The following is a 25,337-nucleotide window of genomic DNA, read 5'->3' as shown; positions in this document are numbered from 1 at the left end:
CATACAGTCTGTTTTGGGAAAACGTATTTTTAAAAAAAATTAAAAGCCCCAGGTTATTGAGAGAGCAGAAACTTCTTCCAGTTCCTTACTCCTTGCTCCCAGGGCACCTTTGTGTGTGACAGACAAAGAAACTTTAGGTTGTGGTTCTGGAGATGGGAGGAGAGAGGAAACACCTGCCTGGTCCAACAATGGCTATTACTTGGACAGGAAGTCTTTTCCAAAGGACATTGCAGACCAGCTGTGGGAAATCTGTTTACAGCAGTGGAAATCAGCTCCATTAGAGGCTGAGTTCGGAATCATAATAAGCAACTCTGCATGGCTTTGAAATATAACAGATATATATAGAGATGTAGATTTTTTTTTTTTAATTTTAAGTAATCTCTACACTCCGCATGAGGCACGCACACACAACCCTGAGATCAAGAGTCAGATTACTGAATAAGCCAGCCGGGTGCCCTGTAACAGATTATTTTTGAAGTGCTTTATGATTTTTTCTTAAATTCTTTCAGTTATTTGAAAATATAGTCGTCATTTTGTCAAACTGTCGAACTTACCTAGCTACTATATCACCTGTGTAATATTGAAGACTCTCCTCCAAATAAGAAGAAATCATTGAGAGAAGAATCATCTTAACATTTCTGAACTACTTCTGTTTTTATTGATGGTTGAGGATAAAATGATCTTGTAAAAAAAAAAGCTTTATCCACTTCTAGCTTGTATTCATTCGTTACAAATGGGCTTTTCTGAAGCTGTGGTTCAATTTTTAATGACGGTCTTATTTCTTTCAAGTTCATAAAGTAAAAAAAAAAAATACTAAGTGGAAACAAAACAATTCCTAATTAACATATTTATAGTTTGGCAAAAAGTACTAAAAGTGCTTGGAAAGTTCAGTACATCTTGCACTCAGAATTTGGTTTCTGTTTATTGAAGTATTACTGTCTTCAGTCATCTTTATTACTTGCATTTGTCTTCATGGGGCTCTTGACTGGCCTCTGCATAACTGCCTTGCAATGGGGATAGTTCTTGCCAGAGTCACTCAACTTTAGTAAGCTCATGTATTGGATTTATTTGCGATCCATTTTCCTCTCTGAAAGCTGATTGTTGTTTTTCTCACTCTCTCTTAGGTGGTAGTTGACACAGCACAGATTGAAAATAAAGAAGCCTATGCCCCCCAAATCAGTTTAGAGGGCTCCAGAATTGTGGTTCAAGTCCCATCCACATGGTAACGTGACTCTTATATTAACACAAGCCTAATGATTGAAGTTTGCACGTCTTTGAAAACATTGCTTTGCTTTGGACAAACCCCGTGTTAGGTGACGCGTCAGGTCTTGCTACTTGCACAGGTACACGGGCAACGGTGGTGTGTTAACATCATGTGTCATGGTTATCAGTCCATGATAAGGAAGTCAAAGTGTCTGAAAAATAGTCTGACAAGTAGTATAACTAAAATGTTACATACTCCTGGATCATAATGAGCAATATTATCTTCTCTTTGTTACTGAGTCCATAGCTTTTGAACAGAGTACATCATTTCCCCTAAGTCACCAGTGTTTCTCTAAAACTAAGTACAGAACATAAAATTCCTTCTCCTCCTTTGTCTGTTCCAGTAACAACCCTGATGATCTTGAGCTCATGCCATTCCCAATCTGGGGGTGGACTGAGCCATTTTTGTTTCTAATTATTTAATTACATTTATGAACTGATGATAAAGTATTCTCCTTAGTTTATTAAAACTCCTACAAATTGGTAAGACAATGGACAGGTGCATGAATAGGTAATCAACAATAGATGAAGAAAATGTGTAACCTCACCTAATAGAGGCAGAGTAAAGAAACAGTATGATGTCATTTTGCCCACTGGTGTTGAAAAATTGTTTTAGAGTAATAAATACATTTCTAAAATAAAAAAAATAAAAGTTTGAGCCAGACCATACAAAAACAGGCACAGAAAGTGAATAAATCACACAGCCTTTCTGGAGGGCAGCTCAGTGTGTCAGAAGCCTTGAAAGAAGCGATCTGACGCCAGCGGCTCCGTAGTCCGGCGGCTCATCCCAATGATGTGCAGAGAAATTCAGCTAAAGGATCAGCATCATAACTTTATTAATGGCAAAAATGAGCATGTGTTGGCCGACTTTTGTTATTAAGATTATGATATGAATGAGTAACCATACAGAAAATTTCTGAGACATTTAGATAGGAAGAGATGGCCATGGTCAGGCGTGATGGCACTCTTGGTGCCCAGGGGGACTAAAATGGGAGCCGGGTAATGCATTCGAGTTGTATTTAAGCCATTGCTCCCAGACATGAGAGGGCCCAGTGGTAGACTCTGCCCAGAGTTTTAGAACTTGCTGATAAATCAAGTCACAGTTGGCAGTTCACTTCATGTCCCAAAACCTCCCCCTTCCAATTTTTTATCTGATTATTGAGATGGCATACTGTTAACTTATATACACATCTTCATTCCTATCAAACAATAAACTGAAAGCTCACTTGTCTGTAAGATTTTTGTGTTCCTGAATCTGTTTTCCAGTTCACATCCTTCCCCACCCCAAGGTGTACAACTAGTACTAAAATGGCTAATTGCAGTTCACTGGTTCCAGAACTCTCCGTGTATGATTGATTTCCTTTGTAATTCATTGCACCTCCAGTAAAGGCCTTACAGACTGTAATTTCTTGGAGAGGCTCCCTCTGCTGGTTGCTTTTGGTAAAAATACAAAGTCTTTTAAAATGCACGTTTTTGTTTCTTTCAAAGTATAAAGTATGTGCTTGTTGAGAAGAATGCAAGCAGAAGTGATTTCTTTACTCCACCTTCAGAAAAATGAAATTATTAGCAAAGCCAGTCAAGAATTTATTATATGCTTTGCTTTTAATAAAATGGAGTGTCCCACTGCCAGATAGGGTTTCTTTCATAATACCTTTTTTAGATGTATTAATCGTCCTATTTAAGGTGTCCATCCATTCTTTCTTTCAACAAGAACTTACTGAATACCTACTATGTGTCAGAGATACTGTCTGGCTCTCGGAATTTAAGTATGAGCAACACAGACAGGGTCCCTGCCCCTAATAGTGTTGACCTGTTAATGACAGGGAGTGTGAGGGGCAGCTAACAAGCCTACGAGTTCAGTTCAAGCCGCAGCATGTGTATGAGGGGAATTAGAGTAGAATGATGTCGTATGATGAAGAATAACTGGAATAGCTGGGAGAAGGGAGGCTCTTTTGGATGAGAAGGTCACTTGTGAGTGGTCCTTCTTTGAAGATGCGATATTTGAGAGGAACCAGCCATGCACAGAGCAGATGGGAGAGTGTTTCTTCCAGGTAGAAGGAACAGCAAATGCAAAAGCCTGGCGGGGGGGGGGGGGGGGGGTGACCTGGCCTGGCTGGAGATGTGCAAGGTGGTCTTGAAGAGGCACAGGGTCCCTGAGGGACTTGGATTTTTATCCAGAGTAGAATGGCTTTGAGCAAGTCTGTGTGATTTACCAAAAGAATGGCTTTCATCTCTTAAAGAGATATTAGTGATCAACTCTCAAGACTGATGGATACGATAAAAGTGCCAATTTGTTGATTTTCAGAAAGAGAAATTATTCTCACCAGCAAGTGTAGTACTTCTTTCTGCATGACCAGCAGCAGATGCTCTCCTAGTGGGCAAACATATGTGACCAGCCAAATCACAGCCAGGAGTGGCTTGGGAGCACAGAGCGAGTAGGTCCTAATAATCAGCAGTTCCAGGCTGAGAGAGTCAGGTACATGAACCCTGGCCAGGTCCACTGGCCAACATTCTCTCCCCAGAGCCAGGGTCTGGTTGGCACTGGCAGAGCTTGCCTTTTGCAGTATTTCTGGAGCTGGCCGGCTCGTAGCCTCACAGACATATTTCTTCTCAAGCCCTAAGTCATGCTGGAGAGTGCCGCTGCCTCCTTAGGATGGCTTCGCAAGGGTTGATTTCACCATTTAACTCCCAGAGTGCTTAGGAGAAGACAGACCACATCTTCCCAGTTCTGCCTCTCAGAAGAGGCCTGTTTTGAGGAGGTACCCTGAATGGGCAGTGAGGGCCTGAATGGTGGGAAGCAGCTCTCAGGGGAGAGCAGTCTGGGCAGAGGCAGCAAAAGCAAAGGTTCTGAGATGTGGGCAAATCCAACATATGCAGGGAGCGAGCAAAGGCCTTGTGGCTGGGACAAGGTGAGCGGAGGTGACAGTGAAGAGAGATGTGGCCAGAGAGGCAGGAGAGACCAGGTCACAAAAACCCCTGAGGTGCCATTTAGATTTTATGTCAATCACGATGGAATGCCACCGGAGAGTTTTAAATAGGGAAGTCATGTGTTCTGATTTGTGCTATAGGAGGCTCACTCTGGCTACGTGGGAGAGTGGGCCTGGGGGGGACAGGAGTAGATAGAGGAAAGGAGTCCGGCTGGGTGGTTGGTCCTGAGACACAGCTGCTGGAGGTTTCTTGGAGTAGAGCGGTAATAAGAGGGGTGGTGAGGAGGGCTTGGATTCAGAATGTGTCTTGGAAGAAGAGCTGTCGGGAATTGCTGGTGGGTTGGCATGGGCCGTGAGGGAGCCAGAGATGATATGTAGGTTTGGGGTAGGCCCCTGTGTTGTTTACTTATGGAGGAAGTCTGTAGGAATCAGAGTGGTTTCTGGTGGAGAGGAGAGGAATCCGTTGTGCTGGCCAGGCTGCCTGTTAGATGTACCTGAGAGATGTCAAGGGTGCAGTTAGATACTGGAGAGTGGGGTTTGGGAGAAGGAGGTCGGCTGATGAAGGAGATTTGAGTCCTCAGTGTAGGGTGGTCTGTACAGCCGCAGGACCGGATGCAGCAGTCTAGGGAGAAAGGACAAAACTTGGGACTCGCCACCATGCGGAGGTGGGGGAAGCGGAGCAGGAAGAGTTGGCAGAGGAGACCAAGAGGGAGCTGCCAGCCAGGTGAGAAGAAAGTTGAGCAAGTTTGGGGGTCATCGGGCTACAGAAGACAGTGCTCCGGGAGGAAAGAAACATTGCAAAACGTTGCTGAGAGATTGAGTAAGGCGGAGACAGGCAATTGACCTTTGACATTAGCAAGAACGAAGTTATTTGATAAAAGCTATTCTGGTGTAGTTATGGGGATGAAAGCCCATTGGTGGTGGGAGGAAGGGAGAATAGGAGGTAAGGGGTGCCTGAGTGGCTCAGTCGGCTAAATTCTTGATTTCAGCTCAGGTCATGGTCTCACAGTTTGCAAGATCAAGCCCCGCATCGGGCTCTGTGCTGACAGTGGAACCTGCCTGGGATTCTCTCTCTCTTTCTGCCTCTCTCTCTCTCTCTCTCTCTCTCTCTCTCTCTCTCAAAATCAATAAATAAACTTTAAAAAAGAAAGAGAGAATATGAGGTAAGGAAGAGGAGAAGACAGTGTGTTTGGCTAAGAAGGGGAGCAGAGAGGGGCGCCTGGGTGGCGCAGTCGGTTAAGCGTCTGACTTCAGCTCAGGTCACGATCTCGCGGTCCGTGAGTTCGAGCCCCGCGTCAGGCTCTGGGCTGACAGCTCGGAGCCTGGAGCCTGTTTCCGATTCTGTGTCTCCCTCTCTCTCTGCCCCTCCCCCGTTCATGCTCTGTCTCTCTCTGTCCCAAAAATAAATAAAAAACGTTGAAAAAAAAAATTAAAAAAAAAAAAAAGAAGGGGAGCAGAGAAATTCACAGTGTCTGGCGGGGAATGGGGGGGGCGAAGAGAAAGAAACTGGTCAGTGAGGCTGGTTTGTTGGCCAAAGGGAATGTCATGGGGACAAAGGGGGCGATTAGGTGAGCAGGGTCCTCGGGAAAGCAGGAGGGTCCAGAGCATGCAGTGCTCGCTCGGCTGGAGGGACAGTCTGTGGCAGAGCAAGGCTTGTGTTCCGCTGTGACTGGAGGGGCAGGCGGCACAGGCAGGTGAGCTGGTGCGTGGTGATGAGGAGAGGAGGCAGACCTCATCTCGTGTGTCTTCTCAGTTACTTGAGAGCCGTGATGGGGAAGAAGGGATGACGGCGGCAGGGATGGCAGGGTCTGAGGAGAGAGGACGCGGGCTGAGGTGGTCATCTTGGAAAACGTTCGCTTATGGGAAGGCTGTTTGTTGCTTACCTGAAATTTGCAGCGAGTCTGGGTGGCAGACGGTGAGGGTTTTACCTCCACGGACCTGCAGTTTCCCGGGTGCAGGTGTGAAGCACTAACAAGAAAGTGGGAGCAGGGATGTTCTGGAAAGGAGCAGATACTGTGTTGGCTCACAGAATCTGCACAGGGTAGGGCAGAAAGTCAGGACCGGGGCCGGTGTGGGCAGCGAGAGGGCGTTAGGGCCCCCAGAAGGTATCCCCTCCAGCCAACCCTTCTCTTGCTCCTGAACAGACTCCAGGGAGATCCTAGAGCTCCCCCTCCTCTTGCAGGGCAGCGGGTTCCAGCGTCTGCCTTGTCATTCTCAAAGTGCTCTTCAGTTGCTCAATTTTTATTTGGTGCCAAAAGCATGTAAAAATGGCAGCCTTTTGTAGGAGGCCTGCTTGAAACACTTTTTCAGGGAAGTGTAGCCCAGACTGACACAGCCTGGTTCGTGCCTAGGTGCCTGAAAGAGGACCCTGCGACCATGTCCCTGCTGCAGAGAAGCCTGGATCCGGAGAAGACCCTGGGGCTGGTGGACGTGCTCTACACGGCTGTGCTGGACCTCAACCGCTGGAGGGCAGGGAGGTCGGTGTCCCCGCCGGTCACCTCAAGTGCTTTATATTCAGGCCCGCACTTAGGGACAGCATGACCACATACAGCTTCATGTGTGCTCACGTCGCTGATAGCGTGTGAGTCAGTAAGGCGAGAAAGAGAATTTTTTGGTAACCTAACTTTGGAATGATTTCAGATTTTACAGAAGAGTTGCAGTGATACCAAGAATTGCTCTCTGCCCTTTACCCAGACTCCTCTAGTAACTTCACATGTCTGCCTTCATTTGTTTTATCACTCGAGAGTAAGCCCATCAAGAGGATTTTAACCCAACTCATTTACACCTTATGAGCAGAGAAATGTTTAGAAAATGTACTTATGTCCTATATCAACTTTATATCTGAAAGCAGCTGACGGTCACAAGATTGTCTCTGGAAATTATGGACATTAGAATGGTAGGGATCTTAAACATCTAGCCATGCACCCCCTTCTTAACTCACGAGCGATGAGGCCCAGGAGACTGAGGTGGCTTGTCCAGGGTCCCACCAGCCATCGCCTGCCTCCACTCCATACCCTTTCTGACTCTAGGGCTTTCAGTACTAGAAAAAGTGCCCAGGAAACCTTGGAAGTAACAACCATCTGTTCTTAGCATTGTCTGTAAATCACTTCCAAGGACACCAGTGCTGCACAGTGTCACTGAGTCCCGCTCGCCCACCCTCTCTGCTGTGGGGCTTTGTCCACGTCCCTCTGCTGGCCCAGCCCCCGTCCTCGTCCTCCAGGCACAAAGCTGGCCTCTGCCACTTGCATGCCCGCTCTACCCTTGCTTCACTCTGTACTGTGGTTAGAGGGTTTCGCTCAAACTCCTCCGGCCAGAACCTAAATGTACTTTTCACAGCCTCATGTTAGACGCTGTAGATTTTTTTTATAATAAATATGGATAGTAAGTACTTAAGTTACATACACTTAAAAGCCTTGGGTATTTATTTATTTATCTATAAAATAAGGGAACCTGATACCAACTAGAGAGATTGTTTTTGTCCTTAAATGCGTAGAGATCATTTCATTGTCCAATCTGTATGTTTGTCTTTTTTTTTTTTTTTTAATACATCTCTGTTTAAATAGGGAGCAAGCTTTACCCTGCATACAGATCCAGCTTCAGAGGGAGATCTGTGATTTTGGGAATCAGGCTGACCTGCCTTCTGGGAATGGAAACAAATCTTCAGGTGGTCTGCAGAAGACGTTCTCCAAACTGACATCCCGGTTCACCAAGAAAGCTTCGTGTACCAGCTCCAGCAGCAGCACAAATTATTCCATCCCAAATACCCCTTCCAAAAACATCTTCATAGCTGGGTGTTCAGAAGAGAAGGCCAAAATGCCCAGCAATATTGATTCAAGGTTACAAAGCATTTTGAACATTGGTAATTTCCCCAGGACTACAGACCCCTCACAGTCCACTCAAAATCCCGGTAATCAAATGGCCAATGGTTTTCTCATGGAGAGGCGTGACAACTTCCTGCAAGGGGACGATGGCAAGGATGAGAAGGGTATGAACTTACCAACCGATCAGGAAATGCAGGAGGTGATAGATTTTCTCTCGGGCTTTAACATGGGCCAGTCACATCAGGGCTCCCCATTGGTGACAAGGCGTAATTCTGCTGCCACAGTCATGGTGACTGAACAGAAGGCAGGAGCCATGCAGCCACAGCAGCCACCACTGCCGGTGCCCCCTCCACCACGGCCGCCCCAGGCTGGGGCCCACACTCCTCTGACACCCCAGCCAGGCCTGGCAGCTCAGCAGCAGTCCCCAAAGCAACAACAGCCCCAGCTCCAATACTACCAACACCTGCTCCAACCCATTGGACCTCAGCAACCCCCACCCCAGCCTCGGGCCCCTGGGAAATGGGTACATGGCTCATCCCAGCAGCCAGCACAGCCTGTTGGAGCAGGTCTGTCTCCTCTTGGCCAGTGGCCTGGCATATCTGATCTCAGTTCTGACTTGTACAGCTTGGGTCTGGTGAGCAGCTATATGGATAATGTGATGTCGGAGGTTTTGGGGCAGAAGCCACAGGGACCTAGAAATAACACCTGGCCAAACCGTGACCAAAGTGATGGAGTCTTTGGAATGTTGGGGGAGATTCTGCCTTTTGATCCTGCAGGTATGTGACCCACCCCTGCCCCTTGGGATTTTCAGATAAATATAATCACTGAGGACTTCATAGCACCTGACACAGCCTTACTTGTGGGGGGAAGTGACCTAATTTCCTTTTAAAGACCCTTTCTCACTGTCAGTTGGTAATCATGGGGCACCTCCAGCAAAGATAGGCAACAGTGGTGAGAATGAGGTTTCTCTCACTATATGGAGGATGGGATTGAGGCTAAGAGAAGTTACTTGAGTAGCTCCCAGTCCCATAATTCAAGCGGGCTCCAGTCTGGGTCCTCCCGTTCGTGAGAGCCAAGGTGGCTGGTCCTTTGTGAGTACACAACCTGTTCTGTGACTCTTCTTTGCCTAGACTCTTGGGCCTATGGGAGGTAGTGGAGTTCTTCCTGCCTCATAGAATAAGGCTTCTGGCCTGAACACTGAAAATACCACCAGAGTTATCTTGGGAAGTTAGAAACATAACTTCACAACAAACAAAAATAGACTAGGAGGAGGAACTAATTAAGGCCAAAAGCCATAATTAATTAAATTTAAAAGAAAAGTAGTGTCGAAATTGTAAAATAAAATCTAAAAGAAGAAATCTCTTGAAGCAAGTAGACAAACCAATTTATCGTAAGCCTTAGTAAGAGCAAAGAGAGACAAGATTAAGAAAGAGAAAGGAGCTGTCATTCCAGAAATAGAGGTTGAAAGAAGTGTAAGACATTACTACATATGACTCAATGACAACATATTTGAAAACTGAGTGGAAAATGACTTCTTTCCTAATAAAATACACATTTACCAAAATCGTACCCAGAAGTGGAAGACCTGCCTAGATCTCCGTCAGTGGAAGAGATTGGAACGGTAATTATGAAGCCAACGTGATTCACCATAAAAACTTTATAAGGATTGTTAAAAAAGCAAACTGCAGTCATCTCTTCATGAATGTGGGTAGGGGCAAGACAAGCAGTGTGTCAGAGTGTCTGATACAGTGTCTGTTACTAAACCCGGTTTACTGCAGGGGTGGAAAGTGGTTCAGTGTTAGGGACTCTGCTACCGTAGAGTAATCCATCGCGTCAGCCAGTTAAATGAGATGCTGTAAAGACTCTAGAAAAAGACACCTGTAATTCCTTAAAACAAACAAATAAAAACAGAAACACAGAAAAACAAACAAAACTCAAGAGATGAATAGAAAGAAATTTCTTGAATATATATATATAAAGACTTCCAAAAGCCGGTAGCAAGTAGTACTCTATATAGTGAAACAAAATCATTCCAGTTAAAATCGTGACCCAGACAGGGTGACAGCTATTACCACCAACAGCATATAACTTGGTCTTAGACTTTCTAGCAAACACAGCAAAAGAAAAAGATACACTAAAAGGCACATCTCTGGGGGCATCTGGGTGGCTCAGTCGGTTAAGCTTCCGACCTTGGCTCAGGTCATGATCTCAAGTTCATGAGTTCAGACCCCATGTCAGGCTCTCTCTTGTCGGCACAGATCCTCTGCCCCCTCCCCCTCTCTGCCCCTCCCTCCCTCACGCCCTCTCTTTCTCTCAAAAACAAATACACAAATTTAAAAAAAGAAAACCATTTTTTGCTGGCAGTAGAATTAGAAAAAAAGAAAGCTCAATAAAAAAACTTCTAAAATTAGTAAGCAAGTCGGTAAGGCAGGTGGATGGAAGATAAATACAGAGAAATCCATTACTGTCTTCTCGAATTTAGCAAAAGGTATACAGAATAGAAAATATGTCTCATTCACAAGGAGAATACTGTGAAGTATTATAAATAACTACAGCAAATATTTATAGAAATAACCAGTGGAAGAGGAGATCCACTGCTAAAACAACCTGGCATTAACTATTAATGGAAAGAAATGTTTTCTTATGTCTTCTAAAAATTCCTCATACCGTTGCTCGTGCTTGCTTGTTCCTGCTGTCCTTGGGTGGTAGATGTGGGCAGCCCTGCCCACGGGGCACAGGGAGAGCAGGCCTACCTGGTTGCCCCTGACCGGGGTGGGTGCAGCACGGTTTCTCAGCTGCTGTTAAACGGTACATCTTTTGATAGTCATGTAATTAAATCCAGAGTATAAATGGTGTTTGACAGAATTTTGCCAGATCTTTGATCTTTGTTGAGGCCTGGGCAGCCTTTATGTCTTTAGCCTAAGGACTTGACTGGCTTTTGCTTCTGGCTCCTCCTTTCTGACCTGCAGGTCCTTATGTACCTTCCTGCAGACCCCACCTGAGAGCATAAGGTCTCTATAGCCCTTTCTCCAAATTAAGGAAGGGCACTCCTCTGGATAGATGAGTTTCAGAAGGCACCCTTTAGGGCAGGGCCTGGGAGAGCAGAGTGCCCCCCCCCCCCCCCCCCCCCGCCCTGCACAGACACTCTGGCCCCTGGTGGCATGGTTTGACTCACTGAGAAGGGGGCCTTGGCTTCGGCCCAGAACTACCACCCCAGTGTGGGCATCTTTGTGCATTGCACACAGGGCAGTCTCACGCAGCAGTCCCATGGCAGTGCCCTGAGGACAGGCTAGTAATGCGATCATGCCCTGGTACCTTCGCGAGCTTAAAGCTGACAAGTATACACTGCTGAGGCCTATTCAGTTTGTGATCCGTAGATACTTTCCTGCCATATCTTCTTGTCTGACGCTTTCTGTCATGCCTTTTATGCTGTTTTCTCTCCTGCCCATCCTTACTCGGCTCTGTCCGGTATGTTTCCAGTCACCTCTTAATACATTCTGAAGTTTTAACTCCTCCATTACCACTCTTGTTATCTTCAGACTGAATGAGTAGGTCTGCCGTCCAGTATCCAGGAAAATCCTGGATTCGAGTTGGGCCACGTGGGAATGACATATCTCTGACTGACCGTGATGCTCTGATAACTATCAGGTTATCAGTTGGCCGAAGACATCATCTGATGTTCTAAGCTCTTAAGTATGTAGCACCAGACATACTTAAAGTAACTGGTGTTTGTCTTTAACATTTAATCATGGATCCTTTTGTGTTCTCGGTCTTTTGTTCAGAGTCAGCCTGCCTCTGTCCTAGGTATAACCCTTCTTGACAGTCCCTATGCACACACCACACCCCAGCTTCAGACCTGTGGCTGAGAGCCCATCTCACCATGGCGGGCTGCCGGGCAATCCTGCTGCTCTGGGCCACAAGCCCGGCAGCGCCTTGGCACTTTTCATTGTGTGTGTGACCAGCACATCCTCAGGAGGCAGGGAAGGAAACAAGAGGCCAGTGTGACCCCAAAACCTATTTGTCCCTTTGTCTTGACACAGTGGGTTCAGACCCCGAGTTTGCACGCTATGTGGCAGGAGTGAGCCAGGCAATGCAGCAGAAAAGGCAAGTTCAACACGGTCGCCGCCCAGGCAACCCCCGGGGCCACTGGCCACCCATGGATGATGCCCATCGGACCTGGCCTTTCCCAGAGTTCTTCACAGAAGGGTGAGTGCTGCGTGTGGCAGGGAGGCGGAGTTTGGGACTGGGGTAAGCCCCGTGGGGCCCTTGTGCACTCTTACCAGGCAGTTCATTTCCAAGGCCCCAGATGAGAGAGTGACATCTTGTCAACCCTTCAGGAGGTCAGAGTTCTGTGACAGACTCTTACAATGCCAAGTGGCATGATGTGTCTCTGTAAACACCATCATCAGTATAAATTGATAATTTTCAACATGTGCTCTTCTGCCCTAAACGAGGAACTTATTTGATGGTGTTTATGAGGTAACTGCATGTTTACCACGATCTTGATGTTGAAATGGGCATGGCCGTGGAACCCATGTGATTTATGGAATGTGGCCCTTGTAACCTCCAAAAAGCAAAGGTGTATGATCCAGAGGCCAGTGTAGTGGGACAACGGGGATTTTCATCCTAAAGACAACCGGACGTTGACTTTTCACATCTCTTATTGCCACCTGGCTCATAAGTCTAGACGGCCAAAGACCATTTCAATTTGTTGCTCTCAAATGAATTTCCTATGCAGAGCACAGTCTTCTGAGAAGAATAAAGGGCAATGATGAGCACATGTTACTTTTGAAATAAGGGACAGGAAGAACTGCTCGGGTTTTTAGAAGGGGAGGTGAGAGACCACTGTCTGGTTGTTGGATGAATGCAGGATAAAGACTGTTCCTTTAGGGCTGGGGCAGGCGGGCGGCCGGCCTGGGGGCTGTCCAGCTGGTGTCCAGGCCGGCCGTAGGAGCCCCGGGACCACCTTCTGTCTTTGGCTTTCAGGGACAGCCTACACAGCGGCTGGTCGGGTGCTCAGGCAGACTCTGCCAGCTCAAGTGATGAGACGTCCTCCGCCAACGGAGACAGCTTGTTCTCCATGTTTTCAGGGCCCGACCTCGTTGCTGCTGTCAAGCAGAGAAGGTATGAAGAGATTTTCAAGTGCAAAGGACAGAGGGGCACAAGAATGCGATCCACAGCTTATTCCTCTGGAAAGCTCGGGAACCGCATTGTCCCCAGTCAGCCTGGTGTGGGAAAGGCAGAGGGCCTCGGCCACCACTGTCTTGCTGAGTCCTCTCTGGCTACCATGCAGGCTTGTAGCCCAGGTGACTTGACATTGGGTTGGGTTTTGCTAGCAGAACAGTCTCATGCAAGCGGTAGCCAAAAATACCAGTGTGAGGCAGGGGAGGGTTCTGGAGACAGGGTCTGGTCTGCTGATACTGGACTGTGTCGTGTGAGAGGCAGCCCTTTCTATGGGAGGAGCAGGACCGAGTCAACCAGGTTCTAGTCAGGCTTTGAAACTCCAGACAAGGGCCTGGCCCTCTCTGACCCTGTTTCTTCGGTGAAAAAAATAGTAATGGAGTATATTCAGGTCTGAGAAGTTTTATTTATTTTTTTTATTTTTTATTTTTTTTTTTTTTATTTTATTTTTTTTTTTTCAACGTTTTTTATTTATTTTTGGGACAGAGAGAGACAGAGCATGAATGGGGGAGGGGCAGAGAGAGAGGGAGACACAGAATCGGAAACAGGCTCCAGGCTCCGAGCCATCAGCCCAGAGCCTGACGCGGGGCTCGAACTCACGGGCCGCGAGATCGTGACCTGGCTGAAGTCGGACGCTTAACCGACTACGCCACCCAGGCGCCCCTGAGAAGTTTTAAAAGTAGGGATACGTGGCTGGCTCAGTCGGTGGAACATGCAACCCTTGATCTCAGGGTCATTAGTTCAAGCCCCACATGGGGCATGGTGCTTACTCAAACAAAAAAAAAAAGAGAGAGAGAGAGAGAGAGAGAGAGAAGAAAAGAGGGGCATCTGGGTGGCCCAGTCAGTTGAGCATCCGACTTTTGGTTTCAGCTCAGGTCATGATGTCACGGTTCATGAGTTGGAGCCGGAAGTCAGGCACTGCCAGGGTAGAGCCTGCTTGGGATTCTCTCTCTCTCCCTCTTTCTCTGCCCGTTCCCTGCTCACTCTCTTTCTCTCAAAATAAATAAGTAAATAAGCTTTAAAACAAACAAACATGTCAGGATGGATTGGGTGCTATGAAGAAAAATATAAGGGTCAAGGAGGCTTCTGACGAGCAGAAAACTGAACAAAATGAGGGTGAGAAATTGGCAGTGGGGTATGTGTCAGAGAGAAGAATCAGGGATGCTCTGCAAGTTTTTGTTTGGCCAGAGCATCTGTATGAAGGGGGTGCTGTGAACCGAGGCGGGAGGAGGCAGGAGGAGTGGAACTGACCAGGGGTGGGGTGTAAGATGTCTGTTTTAGACAAGGGACACTGGAGAGGGCAGTGAGACATCGATGTGCAGCACTGCCTCTGCAGACACTGCCGTCCACCTGCAGGAGCAGACTGATTTACTGGGCCCCGAGCCTGCTCCGCCCTGCCTGTGTCATTCAGCGTCAGAACGGAAATTTTTCATGTTTGTGATTCACACCAACAGTCTTTTAAGTCCCACTTCCCCAGGGCGCGGGAAGCATTCAGTATCTGTTGAATAAATTCACAAAAGCCAGAGCCAGGGGAATGGCCAGTGCCCGTCTTCACGCCCGCCACTCCCACCCATCCCCAAGCCTGTGGCGGCTTCCGGGAGTGCTCCATTCACTGGCAACCCACCGAGGCCTCCCCACCTAGAACCAGTGCCCAGAGCCACCAGAGCCAGGTGGCCAGTGTGTCCCCGGGAGGCAAGCTGGGTGGGACGCCAGGGGCCCACTGTGCTGAGCTCCGGGTTCTTTCAGGAAACACAGCAGTGGAGAACAGGAGACCAGCACGCTGCCCTCACCACCTCTTCTTAGCACCGTGGAGGACGTGAACCAGGTATCGTGAGCCCTGTTCTGGCCAAGGAGGGCCAGCTCTCTGGGGTGCAGACCATGAGCAAAGTTGCAAAGCTTCAGTTTTAAGAGGGCTTCAAAGCAATGACAGGTTCTTAACTACCTCAGCTGACTCAGAGCCAGATTTACAGGAAGCTCTGGGGCTGTGCCATCCACGGTGACAGGCAACAGCCACACGTGGCTATTTCAGTTGCAGCATTCCTTAGTTCCTTAGTGACACTAGCCATATGTGGTAGTGGCTACTGTGTTGAACGGCGCAGACACAGAACATTTCTGTCCTTGCAGGTTCGATTGGACGAGGCTGTCCCGGGGCCGTGGGGAGGTGTGGGGCTCGCACGTGGCTCCTAGGTGTGCGTCAGGACCAGAGACCTGGGGAGGTGGGAAAAAATGATGAACTGCCAGAAATGCCCCTAAGAACCCTCTTCTGTCTCTCAGGATAACAAAACCAAAACGTGGCCACCCAAAGCACCCTGGCAACACCCTTCCCCGGTGCCCAGCACGCTGCCGAGCCCGAGCGCACCTCTGTACGCAGTCGCCGGCCCCGGCAGCCAGTGGAACGACACCATGCAGATGCTGCAGTCCCCGGTGTGGGCCGCGACCGGCGATCGCAGCGCCGCCTCCTTCACCTACGTGCAGACCCCACCGCAGCCCCCGCCCCCACCAGCCCACAAGGCAGCGCCCAAGGGCTTCAAGGCCTTCCCCGGGAAGGCTGAGCGCCGGCCGGCCTACTTGCCCCAGTACTGACCCAGGGCCGGCCTGCCCGCCCAGAGCTGTTGGGGCCAGCATCCCCACCCTGACTAGCTGGCACCAGCCCCCCAGAGGACCAGTGCACCCCTGTCCCAGGCAGGGCTCCTTGGGGATGGGGGTAGTTGGCAGCTCCAAGCCTTCAAGGCCTGGCTTCTCAAACTTTGGAGGCATCGGACCCCTGGAGGGCCAGCTGGAGACAGGTTTCTGACCCTCAGGGAGATGCTGGGGGATCTTCGAGCTTAATAAGCTCCTCCGGTGATTCTGATGCAGGTGGGCCAGAGGCCACACTTTGAGAAACACAGCTCTCTAGTTTGTAGTCCCACTGTGTGTGTTGGGAAGGCATCAGGCCTAAAGGCTGAGAGCAAAACTGACCATTCTTCTGAAACCCTCCCCTCCCCCTTCTTAACGCATTGAGTGATGACCACACCAGTCACTGTATTTTATAGCTATTTTTCATATAGGTTTTTAGTTAAAACATCTCCTGCCCCAAATGCATTGAAGATTTTAAGATAACAAATATAGAGGCCGGAGGTTTGTTCAACACTATCTTTATTTAAGCTTAAACAAAATGGGCAAAGTATAGAATATTTGTGATCGGAAGCAATCACCTGGGTTTTCTGTGGGTGGGCAGCCCCTCGCCACCCCAGCAGCACCCAAGGGGTGCAGTCTTTACCGGACTTACAAAAGCAGGATCGTAAAACTGATGTCAGAGGCATATTCCTGATGGTGCATGGAGATGAGCCAGCTGGCTGCTGTCCGTGTGCAGAGTCAGGCTGCACCTGCTGCCCTCAGATCCACACATGGCCAGAGGCTTTGACACGGTCTCGGAACGTGGGGGTGTGGTCAAGAGGCTGCACAGACACACCTGCACTTGAAATTGCAGTTAACATTTGTGAGCTGGCTCAAGACAAACCAATTACGATGTAGACAGGAATTAATTTAAAGTCTTTTCTTTAGAAAAACACAAACAAAAAACCACCTCATTTTCAGTTAACATGTGCCATTAAATAGATGACATCCTGTGGATTTAAGGATATTTTCCAGCCAGAATGGATCCAGAAGAATTGAATGGTGCTTAAATTGAGAAATAATAAATATATCTATATAGAATAGACATATCCCACTGTATATTAATTGAGGTTACAGAAGTTCTTTATATAAAACTTATTTAAATTTTTCATATTTCATCTTTGAAAAAGTCTAATTGAGAAAAATCCATAATATTTTCTGGTATGAAAGTTTGACAGTATTAATATTTTTTTTATATTTTCTTAAATCATTAAACCATTTTAATATATATGTTAACTACTAATAAATGGTTTATTCTTTCTAACTCCACATAAGCTTTTCCAGCGAAGATTGTAATAACACATTTATGTTCTCATTTTTCTACGGATATAAGTAAATTTATATTTAAAAATACCAAAAAGAAAAAAGATATACGTATATGTATGTATACACACCAGTTCTAGAGGACCCTTAGGGTGTCTGAGCCCAGCCATCTGAGTTCTTAGCACTGTGTTGCCAGGCTGCTCCCAGGGCTCGGGTGTCGTCTTTTGTGCTGTGGGGGTTGCCATTGCTGCCTGTACTTCTGATCCTTTCACCGCGGGTTCCGAACATTCACCTCACCACGTTTACAGAGAACTATTTTGTACATAGACTTTTCCAGGCACGTGCTTTGCGCCCACCCCGCGTGGCCCTTGTCTGTGTTAGCCGTCGGTGTGTGCACTGATCTCTGTTGAAGTTGTTTGTGGCTGTTTCCCTCGTAAGATAGTTTTCTGTTCCCTTCAGTAACGTGTCGCCAGTCCCTTGTATTTCAAGTTCTATTATACTGAAGTACTCTTGTTTTAATAGTGCCTCCCCAAGGACCTCACCCTGGACAGAGGTCAGCCCTTGACGCCCCAGTGCAGGTGACGTCGACACCGCTAATTGTCACTTTCCAGTCTGTTTTGCTCGACTAAGCAGGACATTTCGTAATTGCATCTCCGTGGGCTGTGAGACTGTGTGAAACTGTTTGTGTGGTCTCCTTGCAGGTGCTGTGTTCTCAGCACCACCTTGCTCTGAACACTGGTTATTCCAGGTGCTGCGCTCGGCAGAGGGGTCTCGCCAAAGCGCATGTGTGTGCGTGTGTGAGTGTGTGTGTCCTTTGCATGGCCGGGCGTGGCCGCCTTGCTCGGGCATCAGCAGGACATCGTGTGAATAGTTACAACGCTTCCAAACTGGAACTCTACATTTTGTATCTTACTTTTAAAGCTCCTATAAGTAAAGTAACTATTGGCTTTATTAAAAATATACATTTAATAATATCTTGTATCTCTGTTTAAAATGAACTGCAGCAGACATGTGAGAAGCCCTGCCTGATTCATTACTTTGAAAAGCTGCACCCACGTTGCTTTTGAGGTCAGTTTGTCCTCTGATTCTGAGACCTCGCAAGAGGAAAGAACCCTGGGAGTGTTGGGATGAGCTGGGGTGGGTGGCTGGGCAGGAAGCTGACAACTACCGCACGTCTCCAGCCGGCTTCCCTAAGGCCAAAGGAGATCCGGATAGACGTCTGTGAGGACAGAGCCAGCGTCACGGTGAAGGAGCCACCTGGAGGGATGCAAGTTCTCTCCTTGGGTTGTGGTCCGCCAGTACCCCCATTCCACCAGCCAGGGGCGCTGTGAGCTGCCCAACCAGCCTTTCCAAGGAGCAGACCCAGGGATGAGCTCTCCCCTTGCTCCACCAGAGACCCCATATTTGGCAAGGAGATCATACCTTACAGGGAGGGACAAGGACTAGTCTCATTGGAGGATGCCCTCCTGCTAAGCAATGGGAAGCTTGTTCAGTGGGAACCACAAAGGGAGGGTGGGTTACAGGGGAATTTCAACTTTTCATTTACAGCAAGATAGTACTTGATTGAGGCTTTTTTTCATGGCCTCGGGAAAAGATACAAGCATTAATCTATAACCTACCAGTATAAATACTAAGGCATCTTTCTGCCCAGAAGCTGAGCATGGGGACCAAGACCCAGAGCCTTCTAAGTGCACCTCAGGACAAGGTTACTTAGTAACAGCTATGTTGCATGAAATACGCCAGAAGTACCTATTAAAATGCTAGCATTTTATTCAAGCATGCTCTGTTTACCACCAGTACTTGGTGCTGTTCACTGGTTTCAATTCACAGCAGTGGTGGAGACTGAAGAGTTCTGTGGCCGGGCTATGTGCCGGATGGGTGAGAGTGGAAAGCTGAACAGATGTTACGCCTGAACAGCAAGAGGGTCCTTGTGAGGCTGGTGACCCTCCGTTTCCACCTGGGGGATCCTGGGAAAGTAGGGCGTCCAGCTCAAAGAGTGTAGCTGAGCGCGGAACCTGCTTCGGATCCTCTGTCGGCCCATCTCTACCCCTCCTCCATTTGTACTCTCTCAAAAATACATAAACGTTAAAAAAAAAAAAAAAAGTGTAGGGGGGTGCCTGGGTGGCTCAGTCTGTTAAGCATCCGACTCCTGGTTTTGGCTGAGGTGGTGATCTCACAGCTAGTGAGTTCAAGCCCCCTGTGGGGCTCTGCACTGACAGTGCAGGGCCTACTTGGAATCCTCTCTCTCTTCCCTTGTCCCGCTCTCTCTCTTTCCCTCTCTCTCTCTCTCACACTCTCAAAATAAGTCAATAAACTTTAAAAAAAATAAATAATTTTTTAAAAAGTGTAGCTGAAACACAGCATGCCAATCGTGACACTGTGAGAGGATGGCCCTTTGTGCACATCGTGTGGCCGCTGCTGTGACTGCTTCCTGATCTGGAAACACTGAGGAAATAAACCCTTCCAATGGCGAGCTCCTCAAATGCCCAAAAGCCATGTATGTGGAAAGCACGACTGGCTGCCTCCCAGCCACATGTGTTGAGGAACCTCCCGGGCCAGGCTCCTGGATGTGGCTAATATTGAGCCTGAGTTTGGGAGGTGGGCATAAGTGAGGAGAAAGGACTGTTTCAAGAGTGTCATGTTCATTTCCACATCTAAAGTCACTTCAGGGCTAGGGCGCCTGGGTGGCTCAGTCGATTGAGCCTCCAACTTGGGCTCAGGTCATGATCTCGTGGTTTGTGAATTCAAGCCCTGCATCGGGCTCGCTGCTGTCAGCACAGAGCCTGCTTCAGATCCTCTGTCCCCCTCTCTCTCTGCCCCTCCCCCACTTGTGCTGTCTCTCAAAAAAAAAACTTTTTTTTTTTAATTTAATAAAGTCACCTAAGGGCAAGGCCCTTGCTAGAAGCCAGGGCTGCAAAGAAGATACAGTCTCTGTTCTTAAAACTCGGTCTTGTATTTATTTTTTAATATCTTTTTAAAAACTACTTTATTTCCGGGGCACCTGGGTGGCTCAGTCGGTTAAGCCTCCGACTTCAACTCAGGTCTTGACCTCATGGCTCATGGGTTCAAGCCCCACATCAGACTCTCTGGTGTCAGCACAGATTCGCTGTCTCTCTGCCTGCTTCAGATTCGCTGTCTCTCTGCCTCTCCCCTGCTCGTGCTTTTTTCCAGTCTCACTCAAAAATAAACATTGAAAAAAAGAATGAGAAAATTGGTAAAATTATTTTAATTCCAGTGCAGTTAACATACAGTGTTATATTTGTTTCAGGTGTACAATATAGTGATTCAACACTTATGTACTCCATGCACATCAAGTGTACTCAATCCCCTTCGCCTATTTCACCCATCCCCCCCCCCCCACCTCGCCTCTGGTAACCATCTGTTCTCTATAGTTAAGAGTCTGGTTTTTGTTTTTTGTCCCTTAAATTCCACGTATGAGTGAAATCATATGGTGTTTGTCTTCCTCAGACTGGCTCATTTCACTTAGCAAAATACTTAGCTTCATCCATGTTGTTGCAGATGGCAAGATATCATTCTTTACAGCTGAAGAAGACTCCACGCGTATATATAGATAGTACATTTTCTTTATCCATTCATCTATTGACACATTGCTTCCATAATTTGCCTATTGTAAGTAATGCTGCAGTAAACATAGGGGTGCATGTATCCCTTTGAATTAGTGTTTCCATATTCTTTGGGTGAATACCCAGTAGTGTGATTACTGACTCACAGGGTAGTTCTATTTTTAATTTTTTGAGGAACCTCCATTCTGTTTTTCACACTGGTTGCACCAGTTTGCATTCCCGCCAACAGTGCACAAAGGTTCCTGTTTCTCCACATGTTCTTCAGCGTTTGTTTTTTGTGTTTTTTGGTTTAGTCATTCAGACAGGTATGAGGTGATATTGTGGTTTTGACTTGCATTTCCCTGATAATGAGGGATGTTGAGCATCATTTCGTGTGTCTCTTGGCCATCGGTATGTCTTCTTTGGAGGAGAAAACTCATAGTCTTTTAGGGGAGACAACCCCATCTTTCCCTTCCTTGTTAAGAGGCCACCCTCCATCTACCCAGCTGTTCTGGCAAAATTCTTAGAAGACATTCATTCTTGATTCCTCTTTCCTTTATTCTCCTCTTCCAGCAAGTCCTATAAGCCTATCATTACAAGGGCATTCGAATTCTTTTTAAGGTTATTTATTTTTGAGAGAGAGAATATCCCAAGCAGGCTCCGCACTGTCAGTGTGGAGCCCGATGGGGGCTTGAACTCACCAACCTCGAGATCACGTCGCCAGCTGAAACCAAGAGTCTGACGTTTAACTGAACCACCCAGGTGCCCCCAAAGCATATTTGAATTCTATTATGTTCTTAAATATGCTGCCAACAACCTGGTCATCACCTGACTCCTGCCTCTCCCTCTCTGGCCTCAGGGTTTCCCAAACACCTCTGCTACCTCAACATTGCCTCCCCCAGTGCCCACTTGCCTGCTGCTCCCACAAATGCTCCCTGCTTCTGCCTCCATCTGTTCTCTTGGGCCAGAGCCCAACCTCTACCTGGGTTGTTTTTCATGATAGCACTTAGCATTCCCCTGGAGCCATGTTTGCCTTTGATCCTCTCACTAGAAGGGAGGCCTCATGAGAGCAAGGAACAAGTCTTGTTCATGGCCACATGGCCAGGGTGCAGAATGGCGAGAAGCAATTCCAGAGGAGCCAGACCAAAAGAGGCATTGACGCGCAAATCATTGAGCAAATTCTGATGCCAAATAAACATAGATAAATTATAATTTCTAATTTTATATTTAGTATTTATTTATAATTATTTAATTTATATATGTTATTTATATATTATTTATAATTACTTATAATTATAATTATATTTATAAAAATAATAAACAACTTAAAATTAGCTCTCACATCAAACTAAAAGAATAATACATGATAACCAGCGTTTGTACCAGAAGTGTGAGATGAGACTGACATTAGGAACTGCGGATAGGATTATACAGCTTTTTACAAACTCTATAGAGTTTTCCATTCTCGTGGAAATATGCCTCTGTGCGGTACGGAATTTTTTTAAAGCACCTAACAATAGAGTCACAGGGAAAATCTGGGGACGACATCCCGAAAGGACAAAACACCGCCGCAAGCAAAAACCGAGACGCAGGACGAGCTCCTGGCCGGCTGGAGGCGCTGATGAGCCCACTCACGGGGTTTTTTTGCTCGCGTGCGAGTGCGCGTGCGCATGTCGCCCCACTCAGACTTTGTGCACATGCGCGCACACGTCCATTCCAGACGTGCGGACTGAGACGTTTGCTAGTTCTGTCTGCACCCTAGCTTCCAACCCCGCGCGGGGACATGCGCACACGTGCATCTCAGACGTGCGATCCCACACGCAGATGCGTGCGTATCAGCGCCCCCAACCTGCGCCGAACCCGCCTTTCCTGCGCCAAAGATCGTGCGCACCGCCCTCTCCCGAGAGTGGGCCAGCTCTAGGAGCTCCGCGGAGCTCTTTGGAGGCGCTATTCTCAATCCCTCGGCCGGTCGCCATGACTCAGCATCCCAATGGGCGCAGCTCTTGGAGCAGCTCGAAAAAATCCCTCCGCGTGGATCGCCCCGCCTTCCCGTGGGCTCCTTCAACTCAGCCGCAGAACTAGCGCTCCACCCACCTTTCCCTCCCCCGGACTTCATCCTGCATACACATGCGGGTGCTTCCATGTTTCCTGCTCCTGCCTGACTCCTGCCCAGCTACTCCGATTTAAGGCCTGAAATATATAAATGCCCGTGCCTCAGTTTCCCCATCTGTAGAACAGGGCTGTTATTTGGAGCTGTACTAGTTTCATAAATAATGGGAGCCAACTGGTTTTTCAAGGCTGCACTAGGCTCTGAAATTAAATCCTTCTGCAGAGGTAGGACGGTCCCTGACTTCCTAAATTGCCTCCGCTGTCAAATCCTTTGTCCCGGACCAGTCTGTCTTGCTGAGGGCCCTTGAAGATGCCCAGGGCCGAGCAGGATCACTTGAACTTTCTGAGCCAGATTTTCTTTTTGTTGTGGTTTAGTCAAACGCTCCAAGCTTCACTGTCGCCAGGATCCTCAGGTATCTGAACACTATACTCTCTGGGTGGTTGCAGACAGGGGTTGGCACAACATATGGTAGCAGTGGTGGTCATGGTGGTAGAAAACAGTAGGGCTTAACTTTTGTGAGAATGTAAAATTACCTTACTTTGAAATTTTTCCAAATTCCCAAATCCCACACCATCTCCCAAGATTTGCTCAGAGATGCTAACCTCACACTCCAAGGACTAATCACCCTCCCACACACTGCACCTTTCCTGGTGGGTTTCTCCATGCTGCCATATACAAATCCTCAGATTCGGTCCAAAGGGACCAATAGTAATGTGGTGGTTGAATTTTCCTACCTCCCTGCTTTTTCCCTTGCTGCTGTCCTTTCTCTTTGAGATGCCGTTCTTGGCCGTTTCCACTAAAACTCTACCCTGTCAATCAGAATTAATATCACAGAGGCTTGGGGCGCCTGGGTGGCTCAGCCGGTTAAGCCTCCGACTTCAGCTCAGGTCACGATCTCGCGGTCCGTGAGTTCGAGCCCCGCGTCGGGCTCTGGACTGATGGCTCAGAGCCTGGAGCCTGCTTCCGATTCTGTGTCTCCCTCTCTCTCTGCCCCTCCCCTGTTCATGCTCTGTCTCTCTCTGTCTCAAAAATAAATAAAACGTTAAAAAAAAAAAAACTTTAAAAAAAAATATCACAGAGGCTTAATTGATGTTAAAACAGAACTGTGATGATGGGGATTTGCCAGAACGTGGCAGGCGGGACAGGATTGCGATAAAGAAAAGGGCTCAGAAGGCAGACAAACTTGGATTGATTTTCCACTTAGCAACAGAATGGCTATTTTCAGATTTCTCAACCTGTCTGTTAAATGGGGAGGACAACAGGATTGTTAACAGGGCTGCTATGAGGATTATATGGGAGAACATTTAGCGCAGGGCTCCAAACACAGTAAACTGGCAGAAGTTTAACCATGTTAGTAGTTGGATGATGAATGGCTGTCAAGTAATAATGATCTCCTTTGTCCCCTCCTATTTGTTTTCTTTCCTTATGGCCCTCCGGATAGCAATATAGTTTTCTGCTCATATAGAAAATCCATGTAACTGGGTTTTCAAAGCCCAATGTTAAATTTAAAATATTATTGGGAAATCTGGAGTCACTGAACCTGCTGGAATCACAGAGCCCAAACTGCTGGAGGTGAGAGAAGACATGACAAGGGGCACCTGGGTGGCTCGGTAGATTAAATGTCTGACTCTTGATTTCTGCTCATGTCATGATGTCACAGTTCATGAAATCGAGCCTTGCATTGGGCTCTGCGCTGACAGAGCAGAGCCTGCTTGGAATTCTTTCTCTCCCTCTGTCTCTCTGCCCCTCCCGTGTTCTCTGTCTCAAAATAAATAAAATAAACTTAAAAAAAAAAAAAAAGATGAGTTCTTCAAAAAGGCAATCATCAGGATTTACCTCCAGCCTCTTCTTCAGTAACCAAAGTAGCACCTGTAGGTTTCAAGTGACTGGGAGACATTAGAGAAGACAGTGTGGCAGTGCTTAGGTGAACACCCATAAAACCTTTGGAAAGACTTGGGAGTTGTAAATGACAGCTCAGCTCCAAACAACATCAACGCTAAGAAAAATTGCTGATTTATGTTCCAGCTGCAGACAGAAGAGGCCTAGCCCCAGGAACTTGGGTCCTGTACCTCTCTGGGGTTCACGCTCTACATTGTTTTCCTTGACACCAGGGACTGGTCCTCAGGTCTGCTCTTTCAGAAAGGCAACTTAACACTACCAAACACGGAATTTCTCTTGCCGGCACTTGTTCGGCTGGCTTATCTCTGATGCAATCAGGAAGGCAGAGAAAGAAACACGAGGATGGAACGGAGTGGTTTGGGATAAAGACAACAGACATCCACTGTGGTCACCAAAGAGAGCCTACTAGAAAGAAGGAGTCAGTGGCTACTGTTGGGCTAGAGTCATCAGGAGAATCATAGGGCAAGTGATGATGAGGCAATGGCTACTGAGACTGGCCTTCCTTGGATGAGATTACAAAACATAGGATTTAGGGGCAGGAGTGCTGTTCTGTGTAGACAACTGGCTTGCACGGCTGGAGTATTTCTCAGCGACTCCAGTAGGACAGAGGCTGTTCTGCGTTGTCAGGGTTGTGCTGAGTATGGGGAGCTCAGTT

General features: G+C 47.5%; 1 protein-coding gene across 4 annotated transcripts in view; it reads left to right on the top strand.

Moving 5' to 3' along the window:
- Positions 1-18,570, top strand: part of GARRE1 (granule associated Rac and RHOG effector 1) — an 84,485-nt gene extending 65,915 nt beyond the window's left edge. For all 4 annotated transcript variants that reach the window (XM_042921004.1, XM_042921006.1, XM_042921005.1 and 1 more), the window contains 7 exons: positions 1,125-1,222; positions 6,542-6,667; positions 7,754-8,787; positions 12,052-12,217; positions 12,998-13,135; positions 14,939-15,017; positions 15,467-18,570. In XM_042921004.1, coding sequence (XP_042776938.1) covers positions 1,125-1,222; positions 6,542-6,667; positions 7,754-8,787; positions 12,052-12,217; positions 12,998-13,135; positions 14,939-15,017; positions 15,467-15,775 — 1,950 coding nt within the window. In that variant the 3' untranslated portion in view covers positions 15,776-18,570. The remainder of the gene's footprint in view (positions 1-1,124; positions 1,223-6,541; positions 6,668-7,753; positions 8,788-12,051; positions 12,218-12,997; positions 13,136-14,938; positions 15,018-15,466) is intronic.
- The last annotated feature ends 6,767 nt before the right edge of the window (positions 18,571-25,337 follow it).

Source organism: Panthera leo, chromosome E2 (assembly GCF_018350215.1).
Source record: "Panthera leo isolate Ple1 chromosome E2, P.leo_Ple1_pat1.1, whole genome shotgun sequence".
NCBI classification, from domain to species: domain Eukaryota; kingdom Metazoa; phylum Chordata; class Mammalia; order Carnivora; family Felidae; genus Panthera; species Panthera leo.
Note: the sequence above shows the minus strand (reverse complement) of the source record. Positions and strands in the feature narration are given on the sequence as shown.